The 19878-nt window shown below is 41.5% G+C and overlaps 1 protein-coding gene across 9 annotated transcripts in view; it reads left to right on the forward strand.

Annotated features, from left to right (window-relative positions):
• Positions 1-19878, forward strand: part of Clock (clock circadian regulator) — a 61941-nt gene that overhangs the window by 24987 nt on the left and 17076 nt on the right. For all 9 annotated transcript variants that reach the window (XM_045161400.1, XM_045161399.1, XM_004665390.2 and 6 more), the window contains exons 8-15: positions 7232-7321; positions 11186-11306; positions 13154-13267; positions 13376-13494; positions 14455-14537; positions 14695-14801; positions 15467-15614; positions 16078-16153. In XM_045161400.1, the coding sequence (XP_045017335.1) occupies positions 7232-7321; positions 11186-11306; positions 13154-13267; positions 13376-13494; positions 14455-14537; positions 14695-14801; positions 15467-15614; positions 16078-16153 (858 nt within the window). The remainder of the gene's footprint in view (positions 1-7231; positions 7322-11185; positions 11307-13153; positions 13268-13375; positions 13495-14454; positions 14538-14694; positions 14802-15466; positions 15615-16077; positions 16154-19878) is intronic.

The raw sequence follows: 19878 nt of genomic DNA on the forward strand, positions 1-19878 counted from the left end.
TTGAGGGATGATTAATTTTAGTATAGTTTTAGCAGCATTAACATTGAAAAGTCTTAATTCAGGGTAAGTGTAATAAGGTATGTATGTGTACAGTTAAAAATTGATCAATCAGATGATCAGGTATAATAAGCAATGCCATGTGGTAGAGTAATAGGAAGTTTTCATATTCTTGTTATTATTTGAAATTTTCAGATGCTTTTATAGACATTAGGAATCTCTAGCTATTGAGTTCTCAACCTAACCTGCCAGCTGTATCCTAACAAACAATAGGATGTATTTGCGCATCAGATAGTATCATGAAATGTGTTTGCTTTAGTCCAGTTGAGCTGCTATGCCAGAGTACCATGGATCAGGCAGTTTGTTGTAGAGGCCGAGAAATTCAGTATCAAGGTGCCAGTGGGCCCAAGATATGGTGAGAATTCTTGATTCCTAGTTCGTAGACTACCAGCATTTTATCGTGTCTGACGTTAAAGAAGAGGCGAAGGAGCTCTTGGGGCTTCTTCTATAGGACACTAATTCCATATGAGGACACTGCCCTTGTCAGCTCACCTCCTTCCAGCCTCCCCTCCTCAGAATCAGCCACCTTGTCAGCTCACCTCCTACCAGCCTCCCCTCCTCAGAATCAGCCACCTTGGGGAATTGGGTTTTAGCATGAATTTTGCAAGATGAAAGCATTTAGTCAATAGTGGTATCCTACTAAACAGTAGATTTTTAAAAAATAATTAAATTGCAAACTTAACTCAAAATAGTAATAAATGATATATTTTTAAAATAGAAAAAAGTAAATTACACATCGAAAGACTACCATTCAATTTGAAACTCAAAAGTAAATAACCAGTTCTTGGTGACAGAATTGTTTTTAAGAACAATTTAGACGCTGGGTGTGGTGGCACACACCTTTAACCCCAGCACTCAGGAGGCAGAGGTAGGAGGATTGCCGTGAGTTCAAGGCCACCCTGAGACTCCATAGTGAATTCCAGGTCACCCTGGGCTAGAGTGAGACCCCACCTTGTGAAAAAAAAAAAAAAATAGAGTAGATTTTGCTTTTGTGCAAATGTAAAATCCACAAAAATTTCAATTATTCATAAATTTTTTTACTTTCAAACCTCTTCCTGCATAGAATAATATAATCCTTTTATGTACAGAAACTCCTTCTAGATCTAGATCTAGATAACCAATAATAGGAAACAGGTTGTACACTTTGGAAGTAACCGAGACAAGAAAACTTGGTGCCTAAAGTACTAACCCAGCTAGTCAGGGGCTCCTGCAGACAGTCTGCTCTGGCGAGCACAGGGCGGCACCTTGTTAAGACAAAGCGTAGGACGTGAAAACACGGTAGCACCAGGAACAGAACTCCAAGGACGCAGATGCAGAGTCCAGGAAGCACTGGGTGCGAGTGCGCAGACTGGTAAGTACTGCTGTTCCGGCTTGCTTGCTTGGGGTTATTATTTCAGACTTTTAAGTATTTACTAGTGTTATGTATATGCAATGACTGTGTCTCAAATGTCTGTATATTTATTAAGTCTGAAATAAGATACTCTGCAATAAAGAGTGGTCTGTTTGTTTATGCTTTACTTACAGAATTTAATTGATGAGAAGTGTTACGGTATGAAAGTTTGCTGGAATATACATACATTGTAAACATTTAAAACTGAAAAGTAACTGGATACTTTGCACATCAGTCATTGCAGTTTCACAAGTCTTTGGGAGTCTTTCTTACTCCAGCCCATGTAAAAAGATCAAGGAACCCAGGCCACAATGAAGCGTACCCATGTTCACGTAATAGGAAGTTCTCCTCAAGTTTCTTGCCAGGCCACTTGATGGCACCTCAGCCACCACTCTGTGCTTCACATTAGACTCGTTTCTATGAATGCTGCCTAGAATATAGACTGTAGCTCTGAATCAGCAAAATTACCTCTTTAAATTAGTGTACAGTTAGCATATGCCCCACCTATTAGTTCTTAATTTTATTAAAATTTCTTCTCTTAAAAAGTAGTTTGACCATGTACAAAGAAGCTCTTTAGATTTATAAGCAATATGTTTATGAAAAGATACATACAGGCTAATGTCTGCAATAGAGAAAGAAATTACTCATTTATTATTTACTTTTTTTTGGTTTTTCGAAGTAGGGTCTCACTCTAGTCCAGGTTTACCTGGAATTTACTATGCAGTCTTAGGGGGTCCTTGAACTCATGGTGATCCACATACCTCTGCCTCCTAAGTGCTGGGATTAAAGGCGTGTGCCACCATGCCCGGCTACTTTTTATTTTTTAATCTCAGGGAAGTTATTCAAGAAGATATTTTGTGTTCATTATAAACTACTTAACCTTTATTGCATGAATAAATTCTTACAATTAAAAATAATATATGTACTCTCTCATTAATAACCTTAATGTAAGTAAAGTTTTACTAGTAGGTTAATAGGAGAGTGTTTCCTTCATGAGAGAAAGTTTCTTTGTTAATCGCCATGGTCTATGTAGTGTGTACGTAAAACTAAGCATCAAGGAAAGAATAGGTAGGAATTTCGAGATGCGATGGTATTAGTTCCTTTCCTTGTTGCTGTGACAAGATACCTGACAAGATGCAGCTGAAAGGCGGAGGGTTTATTTGATTCATGGTTGACATTCCCTCACAGTGGCCGTAGCATGCAGCAGAGCTGGTCACACTGCGCCCCTGATCAGAAGGAGGAGTGACCACTGCTTATGCTCAGCTCACCTCCTGCTGAGTGTGGGACCCCCCTGGCCCATTAGACTTGCTCTTCTACCTCGGTGAACATAATCTAGAAACTCACAGGCATGTCCAGGACTTTGTCTTCTAAGTAATTTCAGATCCAGGCAGGGTGACAACTAAGATTAACCCTGCATTATAGAAACAGAAAAAATTTTATGAAAAACATAAGACTAAGTTAGTTTTCATAATCACAGGTGTTAGGTTTACTTGACTGAAAATTGTGTGTTTACTTCTACAATGTCAAGGGCAAGGTTAATGTTTAACATGCACAACTACATGTATGTACCTTCCACTAACATGTCAAGATGAAGGGTGTGCCTGACTTGCATCCTCAGTATGGATAGTAGCACACATTTACTTTACATGCATAATGTCTTTATAAATTTGCTGCCGGTGCATGCAAGTTTTTGATTCATAATTTACAGCTGGTTTTGTTCATAAAATAAATGGATTATGCTTAGGCGATGTTCATTGACTAGAAAGAATATGGTGTTATATTAAGTAGTTGTCTTAATTAGATTACAGAGAAGCAGGCTGTTGCAGTCAAGTTCATACTGCTGGCGAAAACACACCTAACCCAAGAGCAGCTTGTGGAGGAAAGGGTTTATTGTGGTCTACAGACTCCAGGGGAGGCTCCACAATGGCAGGGGAAAACGATAGCACGAGCAGAGGGTGGACATCACTCCCTGGCCAACATCAGGTGGACAACAGGAACAGGAGAGTGTACCACCCACTGGTCAGGGGCAGCTGGCTATAATACCCATAAGCCTGTGTCCAACAGTATACTGCCTCCAGGAGGATCTATTTGCCAAATTGCTACCAGCTGAGTACCTGACATTCAGAACACAGAAGTTTATGGGGGACACCTATATCAAAGCACCACACAGGCCATATAACGCTTTGATCAGTGTCTCACATGCAGGCTTGGCCTCAGTGTGCTTGAGTTCCTAGTGGAGGAGGTTGGCGCGGGGCTCATGCTCAGCTACTGTGTGTTACCAGTGAGGCCCAGAGAAGTTGCAGCTTGTCCACATAACATGGCTAATGGGATAACTGCAACTAAGGTCTCTTTTTCAAAGGAAATGCTACAAGTGCTAGCAGTTTTGTTGTACTTGTTGACAATTTCATACATGTTTATAATGTATATTAATCATATTTACCCCTATTATCCTCTCTTATTCCACTTTCTACTCCCATTAAACCCTTCATTCTTCCCAGCAAGTCCCTCTTCTGCTCTCATGTTTGTTTTTTGTGACCCACTGAATTCAGTCAGGGTCACTTGCATGGGCATGGGCGGTGGGTTATTTACTGGACTATGGACAACTTACTGAAGAACATGGCTCCTTCTGTACGAACAACTGTCAGTAGCCAATAGTTTCCCAAGGAGGAGTGGGGCCTCATGAACCCTCCTCCATTCATGCTGGAATGTTGAGAGGCCCCGTCTTGCGTGGGAAAGCACACATGTGGTGAGTTGTGTGGTCGTGTATCCAGAAGACGGCGTTACAGTACTCCTCCCCACTTTTCCCTCCTGCAGTCTCCCTGAGCCTTGCAGGGTCTGACAAAGATGGCTCATTTATGGCTGAGCACTCACTAAGGAGTCACTTAACTCTCAGCACTTTAACAAGCTATGAGTCTCTGCATTAACCACAGTCCATTGCAAAAAGGAAATTTCCCTAATGGCCTGAAAACAACACTAATCTATAGGTGTAAACACTAATATTTAGGAGACTGATTGACAATGTGTTTATTTTGCAAAACAACATTTGTAGAACCCGCTCCCAGGGCCTATGACCTCCCCGGCCATGTGCTTTTAAGCAGGTTTGCAGTACTAACCACAAATTCACTCCTGTGGAGTGGGCTGCAAGTAGAACCATGGGCTTAATGTCCATTTTCAAGTTTGTGTTGGCTCTCTCTATTCCTCATTTATTTGTCCCTTCCCTTTCCACTCACCTTTCACTTGTCCCTTTCCCTGTTGTCTTTGTTGCCAAAGGACTGGAATACAACTTAGCCTGATCACATCTCTGTAATGTCACCTGTTACATCTCTTGGGACCTAACTTTGCCCCTTGACAGGTGGTAATCGCTCCGTGTCTGCTTCATAATTTTCTCTGTCCCCTTCCCCAGAACTTCCCTTCGAATCTTCCCAGACTAAATACAGCTATCATGGATTAGGAAGATACCAGGTAGGAAGACATGGAGTTTTAAGTAGTGACTACTTTCTCTGTACTTACCCATGGAAGAGGGCTTGAGCTCCGTAGTGTCCGTCATGGGAGGAGGATGTTCTCTGCCTTACCCTTCACATCTCAGCCTCCTTCTCGGGGCTCCTTTAGTTTCTGTGTAAGGGTGAGATGGTGCTCTACTCAAAGCCGACTGGGCGCTGAGTCTGAGAGGGTGGGAATCAAGTCTGGCAAGATGGTGTAGGGGTTTTTAAACTGCAAGAGGGAAGAGGTTGTTTAGATCTAGACATGGATGATCTTACTCAGCTCATTGTCTTCAGGCATAAGGGATGCACTGAAGTTCCTGGCAGCATCCTCCCAGCCAGGGATACCATCCCAGAGAAAGTTTACTTGCTTTCAGTGGATGAAAACAAAGTTTTCTTCTTAACATCATCTTGAGCCGATTCACATAGTAATACAAAGATCATCGCTGCTGAAATAATAGTGGAACAGTGCTGGCATTACTCTTCTAGAGTTACTGCAGTGAGTTGGCTTAGCTGATGAGGTTTCTATTCCCTCTTTCTTACACCTTCTTTGTCTAAACAGACTTGCTTGAGCCTTGTAGAAGGCAGGCGTTTACTCAAGATGAGTTCTCCCAGATGCTCCCATGTACCCCAGTAGGAAAGAAGAGAGAGAGAAGGGCACCTTTTCGTGTGCAGTCGTCAGAGGCTAGGGATGTACATTGGTGGCAGAATACTTGCTGAGCGTTAGATGCAGTCCCTAGCACTGAAAATAATAGTTATTGTTATAAGGTTGAGTTGGGTATAGTGGCTCACTGCTGTAAAACCAGCAATAGGGTGGCTGAGGTGTGAAGGTTATCTGAGTTTGAAGCCAGCTTGGGCTATAATAATGAGTTCCAGGCCAACAACAACAAAACAAAAAAAGGGAAGAAAGAAAAACATTAACTTAGAATTAGGGAGGGTTGTTTTCACTCCCAAGGTCACCGTTGATACAGTAAAAAAGTGTTCACTTGGGCCAGGCTTGTCTTCAGTGTCTCGGGTACGAGGATGACTAAGATGCCCTGTCTTTCTTACAGAGTTTGCTACCCTTTGAAAGAGCTCTTCAATTGAAAACGAAGCTGTCTTCAACGTCTCTGGATCTTCCTTTGCTTTTACCCTTGTTATCCTTGTTTCATAAAGTATGCTTGCTGTCCCTGAAGCATGTTTTGTTTTCTCGTGTGCTCCCTTCATTCTTGGTCCTTCTCTTCTCAAATTAGTGGCTGAGTGGGTTAGAAGAGCTCCTGCCATGCACACGCTCTGAGCTCTCGCACCTCCGTGCTCGCCCGTGGCCGCACTTGCCTGTCCTTGTCCTCCTCGACCTCGCACACCACCCCTTCCCCCCACTGTTGCATCTGACATTTCTCGGGGTTTTTTCTTCTCCTCATCCCCATATTAAGTGATTCTCCAACTGCTTTGTCTTTGGCATGCTTCTTTTATCTGGAGATCTCATTTCTTCAATTGTAACTTCTGGGATTCTCAAATGCAAATACTTTGAAAATTATAAAATACAGAATTACTTTAATCTTAAGTCATCTATCCCCTGTTCATGTTTCTTAGTGCTTATCTAGTCCCTTCTCTTTCCCATTGTTACGGAGTTCATTCAGATTTTCATTAGTTTGTCTGCTTATCCCAAAGGTCAGATTTTTCTTTCTCGTTTCCATTTTTCCATATACTCACATTAAGGTGCAACCCCTGTCCCCTAACCTTCTATTGGCCTCCCATTGTGGTTAGAAAAAAAGATATTTTACCAGAGACTCAGGCTTTTCCTGATTGGGCCTCATCTTTTTTGGGGGGCGGGGGACATAATTTCATACTACTTCCTTTGTTTTATTCCCTACATATATATCTCCCCGTACTTTAATCTTTTCCTTACACACACACACACACACACACACACACACACACATACACACACACACTGCATCCCTGTACATAGTACGTTTGTGTTAGCATTTCAGAATCACGACGGTGCTCTCCTGTGGGCCTGGGGCATGGGGCTGGCGCTGTGTGCAGACGCGGCTGCTCCTCGTGGGCTGAGAGCGCGCGTGCTGCGCGCAGTGCACGGCTGGCGGGGCCGACGCCCGCGCCCCTCGCCACAGGCCGGCTGTCCAGTAGGTAGCCGCCGAGCGATGTCTCCCCTTCAGGTGCGGCCAGAGATGCACGAGGAGAAAGACGGGCAGTTTGACAGAACACTGGATATTTACACATTAAGTACTTTGTGATTATCTTATTTCCGTCCTGTGAAATACTTTTTTCTTCCCATTTAACTGACCATTATGTTTAATTTCAGGCTCTTGATGGTTTTTTTTTAGCGATCATGACAGATGGAAGTATAATATATGTATCAGAAAGTGTGACTTCATTACTTGAACATTTACCAGTAAGTATAAAAATACTATAGTCTATCATTTAATAGCTGTTTCAAATATTCTGCAGGACTAGGAAGTGGACCCAGAGCTCTGTTGAGGCGTGATTGAAAGGTGGGGTACAGGCTAGATGCTTAACCCTTACACATGCCTTTGTTTTAACATGACTGTGTTCTCAGATCAGTCCTGACTCCCCACTCCTTAGTCAGAATCATCACTCACCACTTGAACCTCTGTCCTAATGTTTTTATTTAGTGGCGATTTCTTTTGATGTTGTATTTTGTTTTGTGTTTGAGGGAGGCTCTGACTCTGGCTCTGGCAGGCCTTGAACTTACGGCGATCCCCCTACTTCAGCCTCCTTCCTGAGTGCTGAGAGTTAAGAGCCATTTGGCTTCCTTTTTTATTCTAAAGATGTCTTTTCAGTGTTTTCTTTTTGAAATGAGCCTGATGAAGGTGTTAAAATACTGGGAATATTCCTAGAATTACCAAATTTCTACTGAGGTACTTCTGCTACTAGTTTGGAACTTATAAATAATTTCCTCTGAATGACTTGTTATAAAACCTAAAAATAGTACTTTTATTCAATGTAACTTGAACTGAAGGTGCAATAATGACCATATTTAATTTATTTTTAGTGTAATCAAAAAGATGCCCTGGGCTAGGATGTAGCTCAGAGGTCAATTAGCCAGCATTTGTGAGATCCTAGGTTCTGTTCTCAGTACCTCAAAAAAAAAAAAAAAGGCATAAAGGGTTAGAAATCTGGTGTGTAATTTTTATTGAGTTAGTAAGTACCCGAACTGTGTGTGTTTATTTGCTGTATACTTACTGAACATTAGCACCACGCTGAACATTGCTGAGTTCATTCTACAGTTGATGGTTTAACATGAGTGTCAGCTTTTCATTTAATATGCTCATGTCTGAGGTGGGCTTACATATAAAAATTCCAATATTACTTAAAGTTACTCTTGGCCGGGTATGATGGTGCATGCCTTTAATCCCAGCACTCGGGAGGCAGAGGTAGGAGGACTGCTGTGAGTTTGAAGCCACCTTGAGACTACATAGTGAATTCCAGGTCAGCCTGGGCTAGAGTGAAACCCTACCTCGAAAAACCAAAACAAAAAAAGAAAAACTTACTCTTAAGATTACTGTTTTGGAAACCTCATAACAATGCAAAGTAAACTGCTGTGTAAATGCCTCTTTTAAACATTACTAAGGGGCTGGGGAGATAACGTAATGGTTCAAGACACGTGCTTGCAAGTCGCCTGGCCCAAATTGAATCCCCTAGCACCCACATAAAGCTGAACACACAGCGGCACACAGGAGTGTGACGGCAGCGTGCGCGGGGTAGTGGGAGGCCAAGTCGGGAGACCCTGGAACCTTGCGGGCTGCTCAGAGGGGCAGAGCGCCCCTGTGCTCCGGCTCTAAAAGCTCACTGGGCTGCTCTCCACATGCCATGGCTACTTTCCCAGTCACTGCCTTCTTCTGAAGGAGCTTTCTTTCCTTTTGAGCACCTGTGGTCTACAGGCCTTTACCTGAGGGAAAAGATAATCGGTAATAGTTACAATTTTTCTTTTTTTAAAAAAAAAGTTTTTTTTAACTTATTTATTTATTTGAGAGCGACAGAGAGAGAAAGAAGCAGATAGAGAAAGAGAGGGAATGGGTGCCCCAGGGCCTCCAGCCACTGCAGATGAACTCCAGATGCGTGCACCCCCTTGTACATCTGGCTAACGTGGGTCCTGGGGAATCGAGCCTCGAACCAGGGTCCTTAGGCTTCACAGACAAACATTTAACCGCTAAGCCATCTCTCCAGCCCTCTTTTTTTTTTTGAAGTAGGATTTCATTCTAGGCTGACCTGGAATTCACTCTGTACTCTCAGGGTGGCCTTGAACTCATTGTGATCCTCCTACTTCTCTTCCTGTGCCTCCTGAGTGCTGGGATTAAAGGCATGGGCCCTCATGTCCAGCCTAATAGTTAAAATTTCTACTAAATAGTAACATTGCCCTAATGTAGAAATACAAAGTCAGCAGAACTTGGATTTCTTTTTCATGAAAGTGACTGAAGAGGATAAAGAAATGCAGATATCTGCCATTTCACCTACCATTTGTGGTGGATTTGGTAACCAAGTGGATGATGGTATGGTATTATCAAACATGGTTAAGTTCCTGCGGAGACTTGAAGTGGTTAATAGAACCTTGAGTGCAGTGGCTAAGGAAAATGTGACAGTTTTCATGAGCTGTCAGGAGAAGCACTGTGGGGAAGAGCTGTTTGTGGTTATCATCTTGATTCATGTTCTTCATGAATAGGGACTATCAGGTGAATTTGTAGGTGGACAAACAAGGATAAAGTAGGTTAAACAGTGGATAAAATTGTTGGTAAGAGGAGATAGTGATAGAAAACTATACTTCTCAAAATGAACACTTCTTACTTGAAGTTTGTTTCTAGCAAGGCTATGTTTTGCATTCTGATTAGTGCTTAAATTTTGATAACTTTGTCAGCTTTAGAGGACAGTTTTTTAACATTTGGTTATTCATACTGAAACTTCCTTCATTCCTTCAGTTCTCAGAGTTCCAGAAAAAATCATTAAAATACAGAGGAACATTTTGATATGGTTACCACATAAGCAATTGTCAGATTATTTACTGTACTATTAACTGGTTTGTCACGGTACAAGGTTAATGTACCTGGTTGCAAGGGAAGAAGGTAAAGGTGTAAGAGACAGCATTGCTCTTAATTCATCATGGAATAGTAAGGCATCAGTACTAAAACGCCTTGTTACAGGAAATGAATATGAGTCAGAGCTAAAGGAATGTTCCTTTGTATTGTGGGTTTTGGTGTGACAGAATAATTGAAACTGGTCTTTGAATGATAGCTATGTAGAGGTTGCCAAAGTCATGTTCCTCTTACTTTTGGGGTGGATTTTGAGGGCTACAGAAAAGGCAGAATATTCTATGGCAGCAGCAAAGACTCCCTTCTCATCTCCCGTCTTCCCTAGTGATACTTTTTTCTTACTGTTCTTGTTCTTGAACAGTGAGCTCTTCAAGCACAATCTTTACAGTTGATGCAAAGCATAAACAAAATGTAGGAGGGACAGCTTGTGGTTGATTGTAGCTCAGCCTTCACAGCTGTGCCTGACTTCCCTGTGCCTCGCCTGCCTCCAAGAGCCTTGAGTATCGCCCGGTAGCCCAGAGCTCTGTAGGGCAGCTTAACGGGAAGTAGAACAATCCCCAGAGTAAATCCACCCCGAGAAGGGTGGACTTGCTGGAGTTTCTTTGTCATCAGGACTTAAGGAGAGGAACTGTCATGTGCATCTTTGATTCCAGAGCCATCTGTTACATTTGTCATACTACTACTGTTGATTAATGACGGCTGACAAAAGAACCTATTAGCAAGCAAGAAATAATGTGTAACATATTAGTTGCCCATTTGGTGCAAGGCTTTTGACAGTGGGATAGAGGATGGATGTCTGGAAAACCCAAAATAAAAATGGAAAGATGCATTGGACAATTGAAATGATACTCATGTCAGCTCTCATCATTTAATTTTCACTGGTCTGTTGATAGTCATCTATAACACTGTCATTGGGCGTGGGTCTGAAAAATGGCAGAGCTTAACTTACTCAGTCCTGTCGTGTGCTTGCATGTTCACAGGTGATGAAACTCAGCTTTCAGGTCATGTGCCATGCATTCAAGGTCAAATTGGTCATGGATCTGATGACCTTGGTGTCCCTCCTTCTAATTATCCTATTTCTTTTAAGATTAATTTTATAATTTGACACTTGTTGTCTTGCTGAAAATCATGTTCCTGTCTTTTTAATAGTGATTATGTATTTTTAAAATAAGTGCCTCTTTAGTCATTGTTGTTTTTAACTTATTTTTCAGTCTGATCTTGTGGATCAAAGTATATTTAATTTTATCCCAGAGGGGGAGCATTCAGAAGTTTATAAAATACTCTCTACCCATCTGCTGGAAAGTGATTCATTAACTCCTGAATACTTAAAATGTAAGTAGTTCCTGTTAAGGGGAAACTCAAATGTTACTTTTGTAAGTTTATGAAAAACGCAGATGTCTTAAATTAAAATACAGCATTTTATGAGCTTTACTAAGTGCTTTTAAGATATGAGTATGTGTAGTGAAATTCTGTTCATATGAGAAGACTGGGTCTAGGCTGGGTGTGATGGTGCACACCTTGAATCCCAGCACTCGGGATTAAAGCAGAGGTGGGAGGATCACCCAGAGTTCAAGGCCACCCTGAGACGACATAGTGAATTCCAGTTCAGCTTGGACTAGAGCGAGACCCTACCTCGAAAAACCAAAGAGAAAAAAGATTGAATCCATTCTAGCATATGATAAAACCTCATTTTGTTTGTTGTAATACATCTGGTCATGCTTGTATTATAAAACGTTCATATAAAAATACAACTTGATAATGTTATAAATTTCTAGATAAAAATCTTACTGTATTGTAGAGAAACATTCTCACTGTTAACTAATGGTACACTTTGTAGGAATTTTTATCTACAATAGACTGTATACCCAGCATTTCAGAGGAAATTCAAAACAACTAGCAATAATAGAACTTCATGTAATTGCTTATAATCAAGCTTGTATTGTACTGATCATTAAACATTCTAGTCTGTTACTTAGAAAACAGATTTGGGCTGAACATGACAGATGTAGAAACATTTGAAGTCATGAGGCGCATGGCGTTGCTCGAGTCATACAGGACGGGGCGTGAGATGTGAGAGAGAGAGGAGGACGAAGGGGAAGCCGTGGTGCCGGGTGTTCAGCTGGGGAAGCACGTGTGCTCATGAGCCCTTCCCTGGTGCGATACACACTTGTTCCTGGTGACAGATTAGGCTTAAAGCTTGTGGGAAGGGAAGAGAACAGATCGATTCATAGAGGGCATAGGGATATGGTTTCTGAATTGGGAAATGAGCATATATAGGCAAATGGAAATATTGACTTAAAGATACATTGACTTTTAAGAACTAGGTTTAAGGATGGAGCAATGAAGTAGAAATGTCTGAAAGTGAATGGTGATGGGAAACTTTGTTTTACATGAAACGCTAAACATTAGGGAGAGAGGTAAGAGTTAATAAGCCTCACAAGACACATGAATTTAAAGAGAGCTGCCAAAGGTCACATTCAAAAGATCCTTTGTGTAAGCCTCTAATGTAAAGACCGGTTAGCAGAGGGGATAGGCTTGCTCAGCAGTGGAGGCCAACAGGTTGATGCTATAGGGTGAGAAAGGGTGAGGAAAAAACAACGGGGAAAATCTACTGAAGCTAACAGAATGAAAAGCCAAATCTTTGCAAGAGAAGTTGCTGTGGCGCTGTGAGGAACCACAGAAGACACTGAAGTGGGAGGAGACCCCTGATGCTAAAGACTAGCATGAATCCCTTTGTTTGGTTAAGATGGGAGACGTGAGCATATTTAAACTGTAACCACTAAAGGAATGAATGACTATTGTTATGCTCCAGATCCTAGAGAAGAGAGGAAAGACTAGTCCAGGTAGAGGTGGCATCATTTAGCCAGGTAGGGTGGTGCATGCCTGCAATTTTAGCACTGGGAGGCTGAGGCAGGATCAGAGTTCTCGGCCAGCCTGGGCTAAAGAGTGATACTGTTAAACATAAACTAAGGAGGGAGGGCAGCGCTCGCTGTAAAGTGGGAAGCAAACCTTAATCCAACATCCGTGTGAAGAACGAGGACGGCGCACGTCGAGTGCGGCAGCGCTGAGCTGCTCACACTAGATGGCGTCGTCTCCTTCACACACTCTGCTCCAACAGACAGGGTAAAACACCGTCGGAGATTCTGCACTGACCACTTCCGTTTTATCGTTTGTTTCAGCGAAAAATCAGTTAGAATTCTGTTGTCATATGCTTCGAGGAACAATAGACCCAAAGGAGCCATCCACCTATGAATATGTGAGATTTATAGGAAATTTTAAATCCTTAAACAGTGGTGAGTTCAAATACTCCTTTTGCAGTGTATTTTAACTTGGCATTTTTCTAAGCTTTTAGATATAAATGTTTAAGTGTCAGTAACAACTAGTGTTTCCTTATTGCTCAGTGTCAACTTCAGCACACAATGGTTTTGAAGGCACTATACAGCGCACTCATAGGCCTTCGTATGAAGATAGAGTGTGTTTTGTAGCCACTGTCAGGCTAGCTACACCTCAGTTTATCAAGGTAAGTTTCTCGTTTTTAGCTGTTCAAACTGGATTTTGGGTCATTCTGTGAGAATTGTTCTTGTGATCATTATTGTCTTCAGAATGACACATTCCTGTCATTAAGTCACTAAGGCAGGTGAGGTCCAGAAGAGAGGATAAACTAAAGGACAAGAAAGTGGTGAGATAGTGTTGTAGTGAAGTGAATTGATGATGGCAGGGCTTTAAACTGTGCCACGGAAGTGAGGCATGGGATAGATTTTTTAAAAAATAACCTAGAAGGTAAAGTTAAAAGGATTAGTGGGGCTGGAGAGATGGCTTGCAGAGCCTAATGGCCCAGGTTCAGTTCCTCAGCACTCATGTAAAGCCAGATGCACAGAGTGGCACGTGAAGTGGCAGGAGGCCCTGGCGTGCCCATACTGTCTGCTGTCTCCCTCCCCCCCTCCCTCTCTCGCCCCCCCCCCCCACAAACCTTAAAAGGATTTAGTAATGAACACAAGATCACGAAAGAGAAAAATCAAATAGCATGTTGACGTCTATATAGGAGTGTGACCATTGATGAGATGGGAAATTGTGTAACTGGCTAGGAGGAGTGAGACAAGTCCTTTCTTTTAGGGCTTATGACAGACATCCAGACAGTGAGAAATGGGGGCTGTAGCGTAAAGGAGAGATCTTATTCAGAATTAGGCTTTAAAGGTGTGTGAACGAATGTGAAGTAGGTAGAATGGTAGCAACTCGGCCTGAAGCTTGCATCTGCCTGTTAGTTAGTGCTGTGTTTTAAAAGCTTTTGCAGCACTGAGGGGCTCTGTTTACTAGATTAGCATTGTATTGCTGAGCTGTATTCCCAGCATGTCATACAGTTTTGAATTAATCAAATGTGTTAAGAACTTGTTCAGATAAGTTACTTAGCAAATGACTTGTTGTATCTAACAGTATTTAGGATTCTCCTATAAACACAGATTAAAATTTATTTTTTTTGTAGGAAATGTGTACTGTTGAAGAACCCAATGAAGAGTTCACTTCTAGACATAGTTTAGAGTGGAAGTTTCTGTTTCTAGATCACAGGTAACTTCATTGTTAAATTTCATACAAAAATAGTATTAGACTTTCAAACCCATTATCCAGTTTTTAAGAAATGACTCCTACCCCCAAAAATTGATTTCTAGTTGCAGTTCTTCTGGAAAATTCATAATGCTGATTTTTTTTAAATCATGTAATTTAGGGCACCACCAATTATAGGATATTTGCCATTTGAAGTTTTGGGGACATCAGGCTATGATTACTATCATGTGGATGACCTAGAAAATCTGGCAAAATGTCATGAACACCGTAAGTAGATTTTCATATTTCTAGTGACAGTGATTTTAAATCATACAAGTAGAAATCCTCCTGCCCTATGAATGAGAGGCAGAGAAACATACTTGTAAATATATAAAGATGGAATAAGTTTAATTTAAACTTGACTTATGGTTCCTAGTATCTTATTTATACATACAAACCAAAATTTTTTCATACATTTCAAAAATACATAAAGTTTCCCAAATCATCTGTTTGAAGCATTTAAAATCTATAGAACATGCTTTGGGAAACTTCACTTAGCAAAGTTGTTTCAAACAATTTATTCTGATTTTGCGTAGGTAAGACTTAACATTTTATGTTTCATCTGATAGTGTCAGTGGGATTACTTAGCATTCCCCTAAGCATACCCAGGCAAGAGGAAGTCACCAGTATGAACCTTTAATTATGCAAGTTTATCTTGTATGAAAAGCATATAAGGTCAGTAATAACTGACTATAAAGTTGGATACTCAGAACTTAGATAATTTGGGGGGACTTACGTTTAAAGAAGAACATTTTCTTATAATTGACACATATTTCTGCAAAGATAAGAAAAAATTGTATTTAAATGCAATTGATGGCTTTGGATTTTAAAAAATCTAGCATCTTCATAACAAAATTAGATTCATATTAACACTTTTTTCTTTTTTTTTTAAGTAATGCAATATGGGAAAGGCAAATCCTGTTATTATAGATTTCTGACCAAAGGGCAACAGTGGATTTGGCTTCAAACTCATTATTATATCACTTACCATCAGTGGAACTCAAGGCCAGAATTTATTGTTTGTACTCACACTGTTGTAAGGTAACAATTCTTTGAGAATCCTAAATTATAATACCCCAAAATGATTATAGTAGTATATTTAATGTCCTTTCACTATCAAATCTATATATGGGATTTATTTAGAAATATTATATCTAGTGCATAGATATAGTTACTTGAGGGTTGACATGAGTATTGTGGTTCATAGCAGAAGTTTCACTGGCATTATGTGCCCACAGAAGTCAGATTGCAGTAAATAATGTTCTTCCTCAGGTAGTTCCTATTAACATACATGCTTTGTTGTTGCAGGGTCACTTGTAAAACACCTAGAAGTAGACAGACTAAGTTGAAGATAGGGTGCTACAAATGCATGTGAGGCTTGTTAGCACATAGAAAATAACCCAGAAGCCATGGTGGTCAGTGGAGGCAGAACATACCCATGTTGCCATCTGCTGCACTGAATGTGACTGACCAAACGCTGAAGCTTGATTCTTTCCATTTGTAGTTATGCAGAAGTCAGAGCTGAAAGACGGCGAGAACTTGGCATTGAAGAGTCTCTTCCTGAGACAGCTGTTGACAAAGTATGTTTCTTACACTCTTTTCTTACAGAAATTATTTTATCTCTCCTTAATGAAACATAATTAATATGAAATTAAAAAAATAATTTTCTCATTTGTGACAGATGTGATTATACTTTATAACTGCTTTTTATTTTAAATTGAAGTCTCATTTGTGTCTTAAAAGGCATTTAAAAATTCTATCATTCGAGGCGTAGTGGTTCACTTCTTTAATCCCAGCACTCGGCAGGCAAAAGTAGGAGGATTGCCATGAGTTCGAGGCCACCCTGAGTATTAATACGTAGTTAATTCCAGGTCAGCCTGGACCAGAGTGAGACCCTACCTTGTAAAATAAAAAAAAAAAAAAGATAATCTAAAACATCTATCATTTAACACTAGATATGAGACATAGCTGATCTAAGATTAAAAACTAGCATTATTAATGTGCCAGCCTCTATCTCAATTCTTATTATGACATGTGATTTATCCTAATCTAAGCTAATTTCTCCACTTTGAAAATACTGAAATTACAGTTTTAAGAGAGAGCCCCTCTGAAGATACATGGCTGGAATGGAACTCTGCTTTCTTTTTTGTTCTGTCATGTAGAAATGTAGTGCATTAGTTACCTAAACTGATGGGGAAGGAAAAGCTAAAGAGGGGGTAGAAGTGCTAGGATAGTGTGAGGTCTGGTACATTGAGGAAAGCGTGGGTTACGTCGGGGAACGGGTCACTGGGCTGTATGGCAAGGACTGGCAAATTAGCTTGTAGGCCACATCTGGCCCTCTCACTGGATTTATAGCATCTACAATCTGTAATGTTTCATATAGTAGTTTTTAAAAATCAGCTTGCTATGGTAGCACATGCCTTTAATCCCAGCTCTAGGGAGGCAGAGGTAGGAGGATCACTGAGTTCAAGTCCAGCCTGAGTGAATTCCAGGTCACCCTGGGCTAAAGCAAGAAATCTCTACCTTGTAAAACACAACAAACAAAAAATTAAAAGACTACTAATATCTTGTGATCGATAAAGCAGTTGCAGAATTTGGGGACCAACCTATGGTCCCTAAAGGCCTAAAAGATTGGCTCTATAGAAAAGCCCTGATTTTCAGCAGTGGGAGGAGAGAGCATGTGAGCATCCCATTGACGGTCAGATTCTCTTCATGTATCCTTCCTGGTTAAGGGTTCTAACTGTGCGTGCACCTTCCAATCTTTATGGCCCATCTTCCTTCATCACACTCCTTGGTGGTCACTCAGTACTGGCTAAATGCACCTGGCAGACAGCAGGAGCTTACAGAACCAGGGTCATGAAATAAGAATCACAATTATTAGCTAAAAGTTAGTTTTAAGAGAGGAGATTCGGAAAGTTCATGAAGAAAAGCAGTGTGTTCCATGGTTTTGTAAGCAAGTGATTTGTAGAGAATTCCAGTTTACAGGCAGAGTAAAAGCCCTGTTCAGGTTCTTGATAATTAATTTGAAGTGACAGTAAGTCATCCTGTTGGTTTCTTTAGCCATGTTCAGTTGTATAGGACAAGTAAAAAAAACGATCTCAGCCAGCATTGAGATTTTGCAAAGAAAGAAGCATGTGGTGAAGGGGAACAAAATTGAGGGAGTTCAGCAAACAGGAATGGCTGTTACAATCAGCAGGAACTTAAGATGGAGAGAAGACAGGAAGTGAAAGTGTGACTGTAGAAATGTCCGAAATACAGAATGTGGATACTACAGGGAACGAGTAGGTAATGTAGGACGGGGTAGTCAGAAACCAGGGTGCTCGGCAGTGAGGCTGTTTGCTCTTGGGTGTGACTAAGAATCGGTGGCAAGCATAAGAACACAAGTTCCAGCCCCCGAACACGAACAAAAGCTGGACACAGCTGGGCGTGGTGGCGCATGCCTTTAATCCCAGCACTCAGGAGGCAGAGGTAGGAGGATCACCGTGAGTTCCAGGCCACCCTGAGACTGCATAGTGAATTCCAGGTCAGCCTGGGCTAGAGTGAGACCCTACCTCGAAAAACCAAAACAAAAAAACTGGACACAGTAGAACACGTTCATAATCCTAGTGCTGGGGGAGTGGAGACAAGTGACCGCTGGGCTCACTGACTAGACAAGGTCCAGGCCAGTGAAAGACTTGCCTCACAAGAGGTGGTGCGTCCGGAGAAGCCGTTCTGGAGACTGTCCTCTGTATAGGCGTATCCATGCACACACCTCTGCATGTGCACAACAAACAAGTGGGACACTTGGCTCTGGGGAGGAAGCAGAAGATGGTGGTGCAGTATGACGATGTATCTGTCAGCAGGCAGGTGACAGGTGGGTAGTCTCACCTGCATCAGGCAAGGCTGTAGGAAGAACAGTAGAACAAGCTTGGAATCATGCCCAGGAAGAGAGTCAACCTTCTAGTAGTTCTTTTGACAGTATTGCTGCGGAGAACTGAGTGTCCCCTAGAAGTTGGTCAGTCACCCTTGTGTGCTGGCTGCCACTGTTTCCATAGGGACTCTTAAGGAGGTGAGCTAGAAGACCAGGAAAGCGTGGTGGGGAGGGGCGTTTTTGTTTGTGCTGCTGCAGGTGTTAGGAGGTTTGTTGATGAGAGAGCAAGATTGAGTGACGATACAGGGTTCAGAAAAGGGTTAAAGTGCCATCTTTATTCGGTGGTTCGTCTTTACACACTTTCTATAATAATAAAATAGACATGAAATTGAACCTTTATGATCTAAAGGTTTACTTGGGCATCAGTACATTGCCAGTGTTGGACAGCTGTCACCACCATCCATGCACAGAACTTTCTCATCTTCCTGAAGTGAGACCATACCTGTGAAGTACTTCTCCATTCCCTTTCCCCTCAGCTCTTAGCAACTACTGCTTTTGTTTTCTGTTTTTGAGTTTAACTACTCTGAATGGAATCATGCAGTATTTGTCCTTTTGTAGCTGGCTAATTTCACCTGATGTGATATTTTTAGGGTCCATTGTGTTGCAGCATGTGTCAGAATTCTCTCCTTTTTAGGTCTAGGTAACATCCCATTGTGCTAGATTTGTACTAGGCTTTGCTTATTGGTTTATTAGTCAGAGAAACCTTGTGTTGCTGGGCTGGAGAGATGGCTTAGCGGTTAAGCGCTTGCCTGTGAAGCCTAAGGACCCCGGTTCGAGGCTCGGTTCCCCAGGTCCCATGTTAGCCAAATGCACAAGGGGGCGCACGCGTCTGGAGTTCGTTTGCAGAGGCTGGAAGCCTTGGCGCGCCCGTTCTCTCTCTCTCCCTCTATCTGTCTTTCTCGCTGTGTCTGTTGCTCTCAAATAAAAAAAAAACAAAACCTTGTGTTGGCTTCATATTTCAGCCTTTGTAATACTGCTGAGTTATCAGTAGGTGTATAAAGTTGTGTGCATCACTACTTTACTTTGGGTATATACCAAGAATTTATTACTGGATCATATAATTCTTAAATTTAGGAGGAAACCATCATACTAGTTTCCATAGAGGACATGCCAGCTCTCCATTTCTATCACCAAACCATGAGTTAAGGAGTCTTCCCTCCCTTACGGCATTGGGGCGTCCTGTGTTGGTCTGTTTTAGTACCACCGTTAAAGTGAGCCTGCGGTGCTAGCTCCCACTCTGGATTTGATGCCTATCTCCCTGGTTAAAGCTTGAGCAACTGGCCAGTTGCTTATTGTATGTCTTCTTTGGAGAAGTATTGATTGATTGATGTGCCAACTTTGTGTGTGTGTCTCTCTCTCTAAGATAAATAAATAACTAAACCAAGTTTAGTTAAT

This window comes from Jaculus jaculus, chromosome 11 (assembly GCF_020740685.1).
Source record: "Jaculus jaculus isolate mJacJac1 chromosome 11, mJacJac1.mat.Y.cur, whole genome shotgun sequence".
NCBI lineage: Eukaryota > Metazoa > Chordata > Mammalia > Rodentia > Dipodidae > Jaculus > Jaculus jaculus.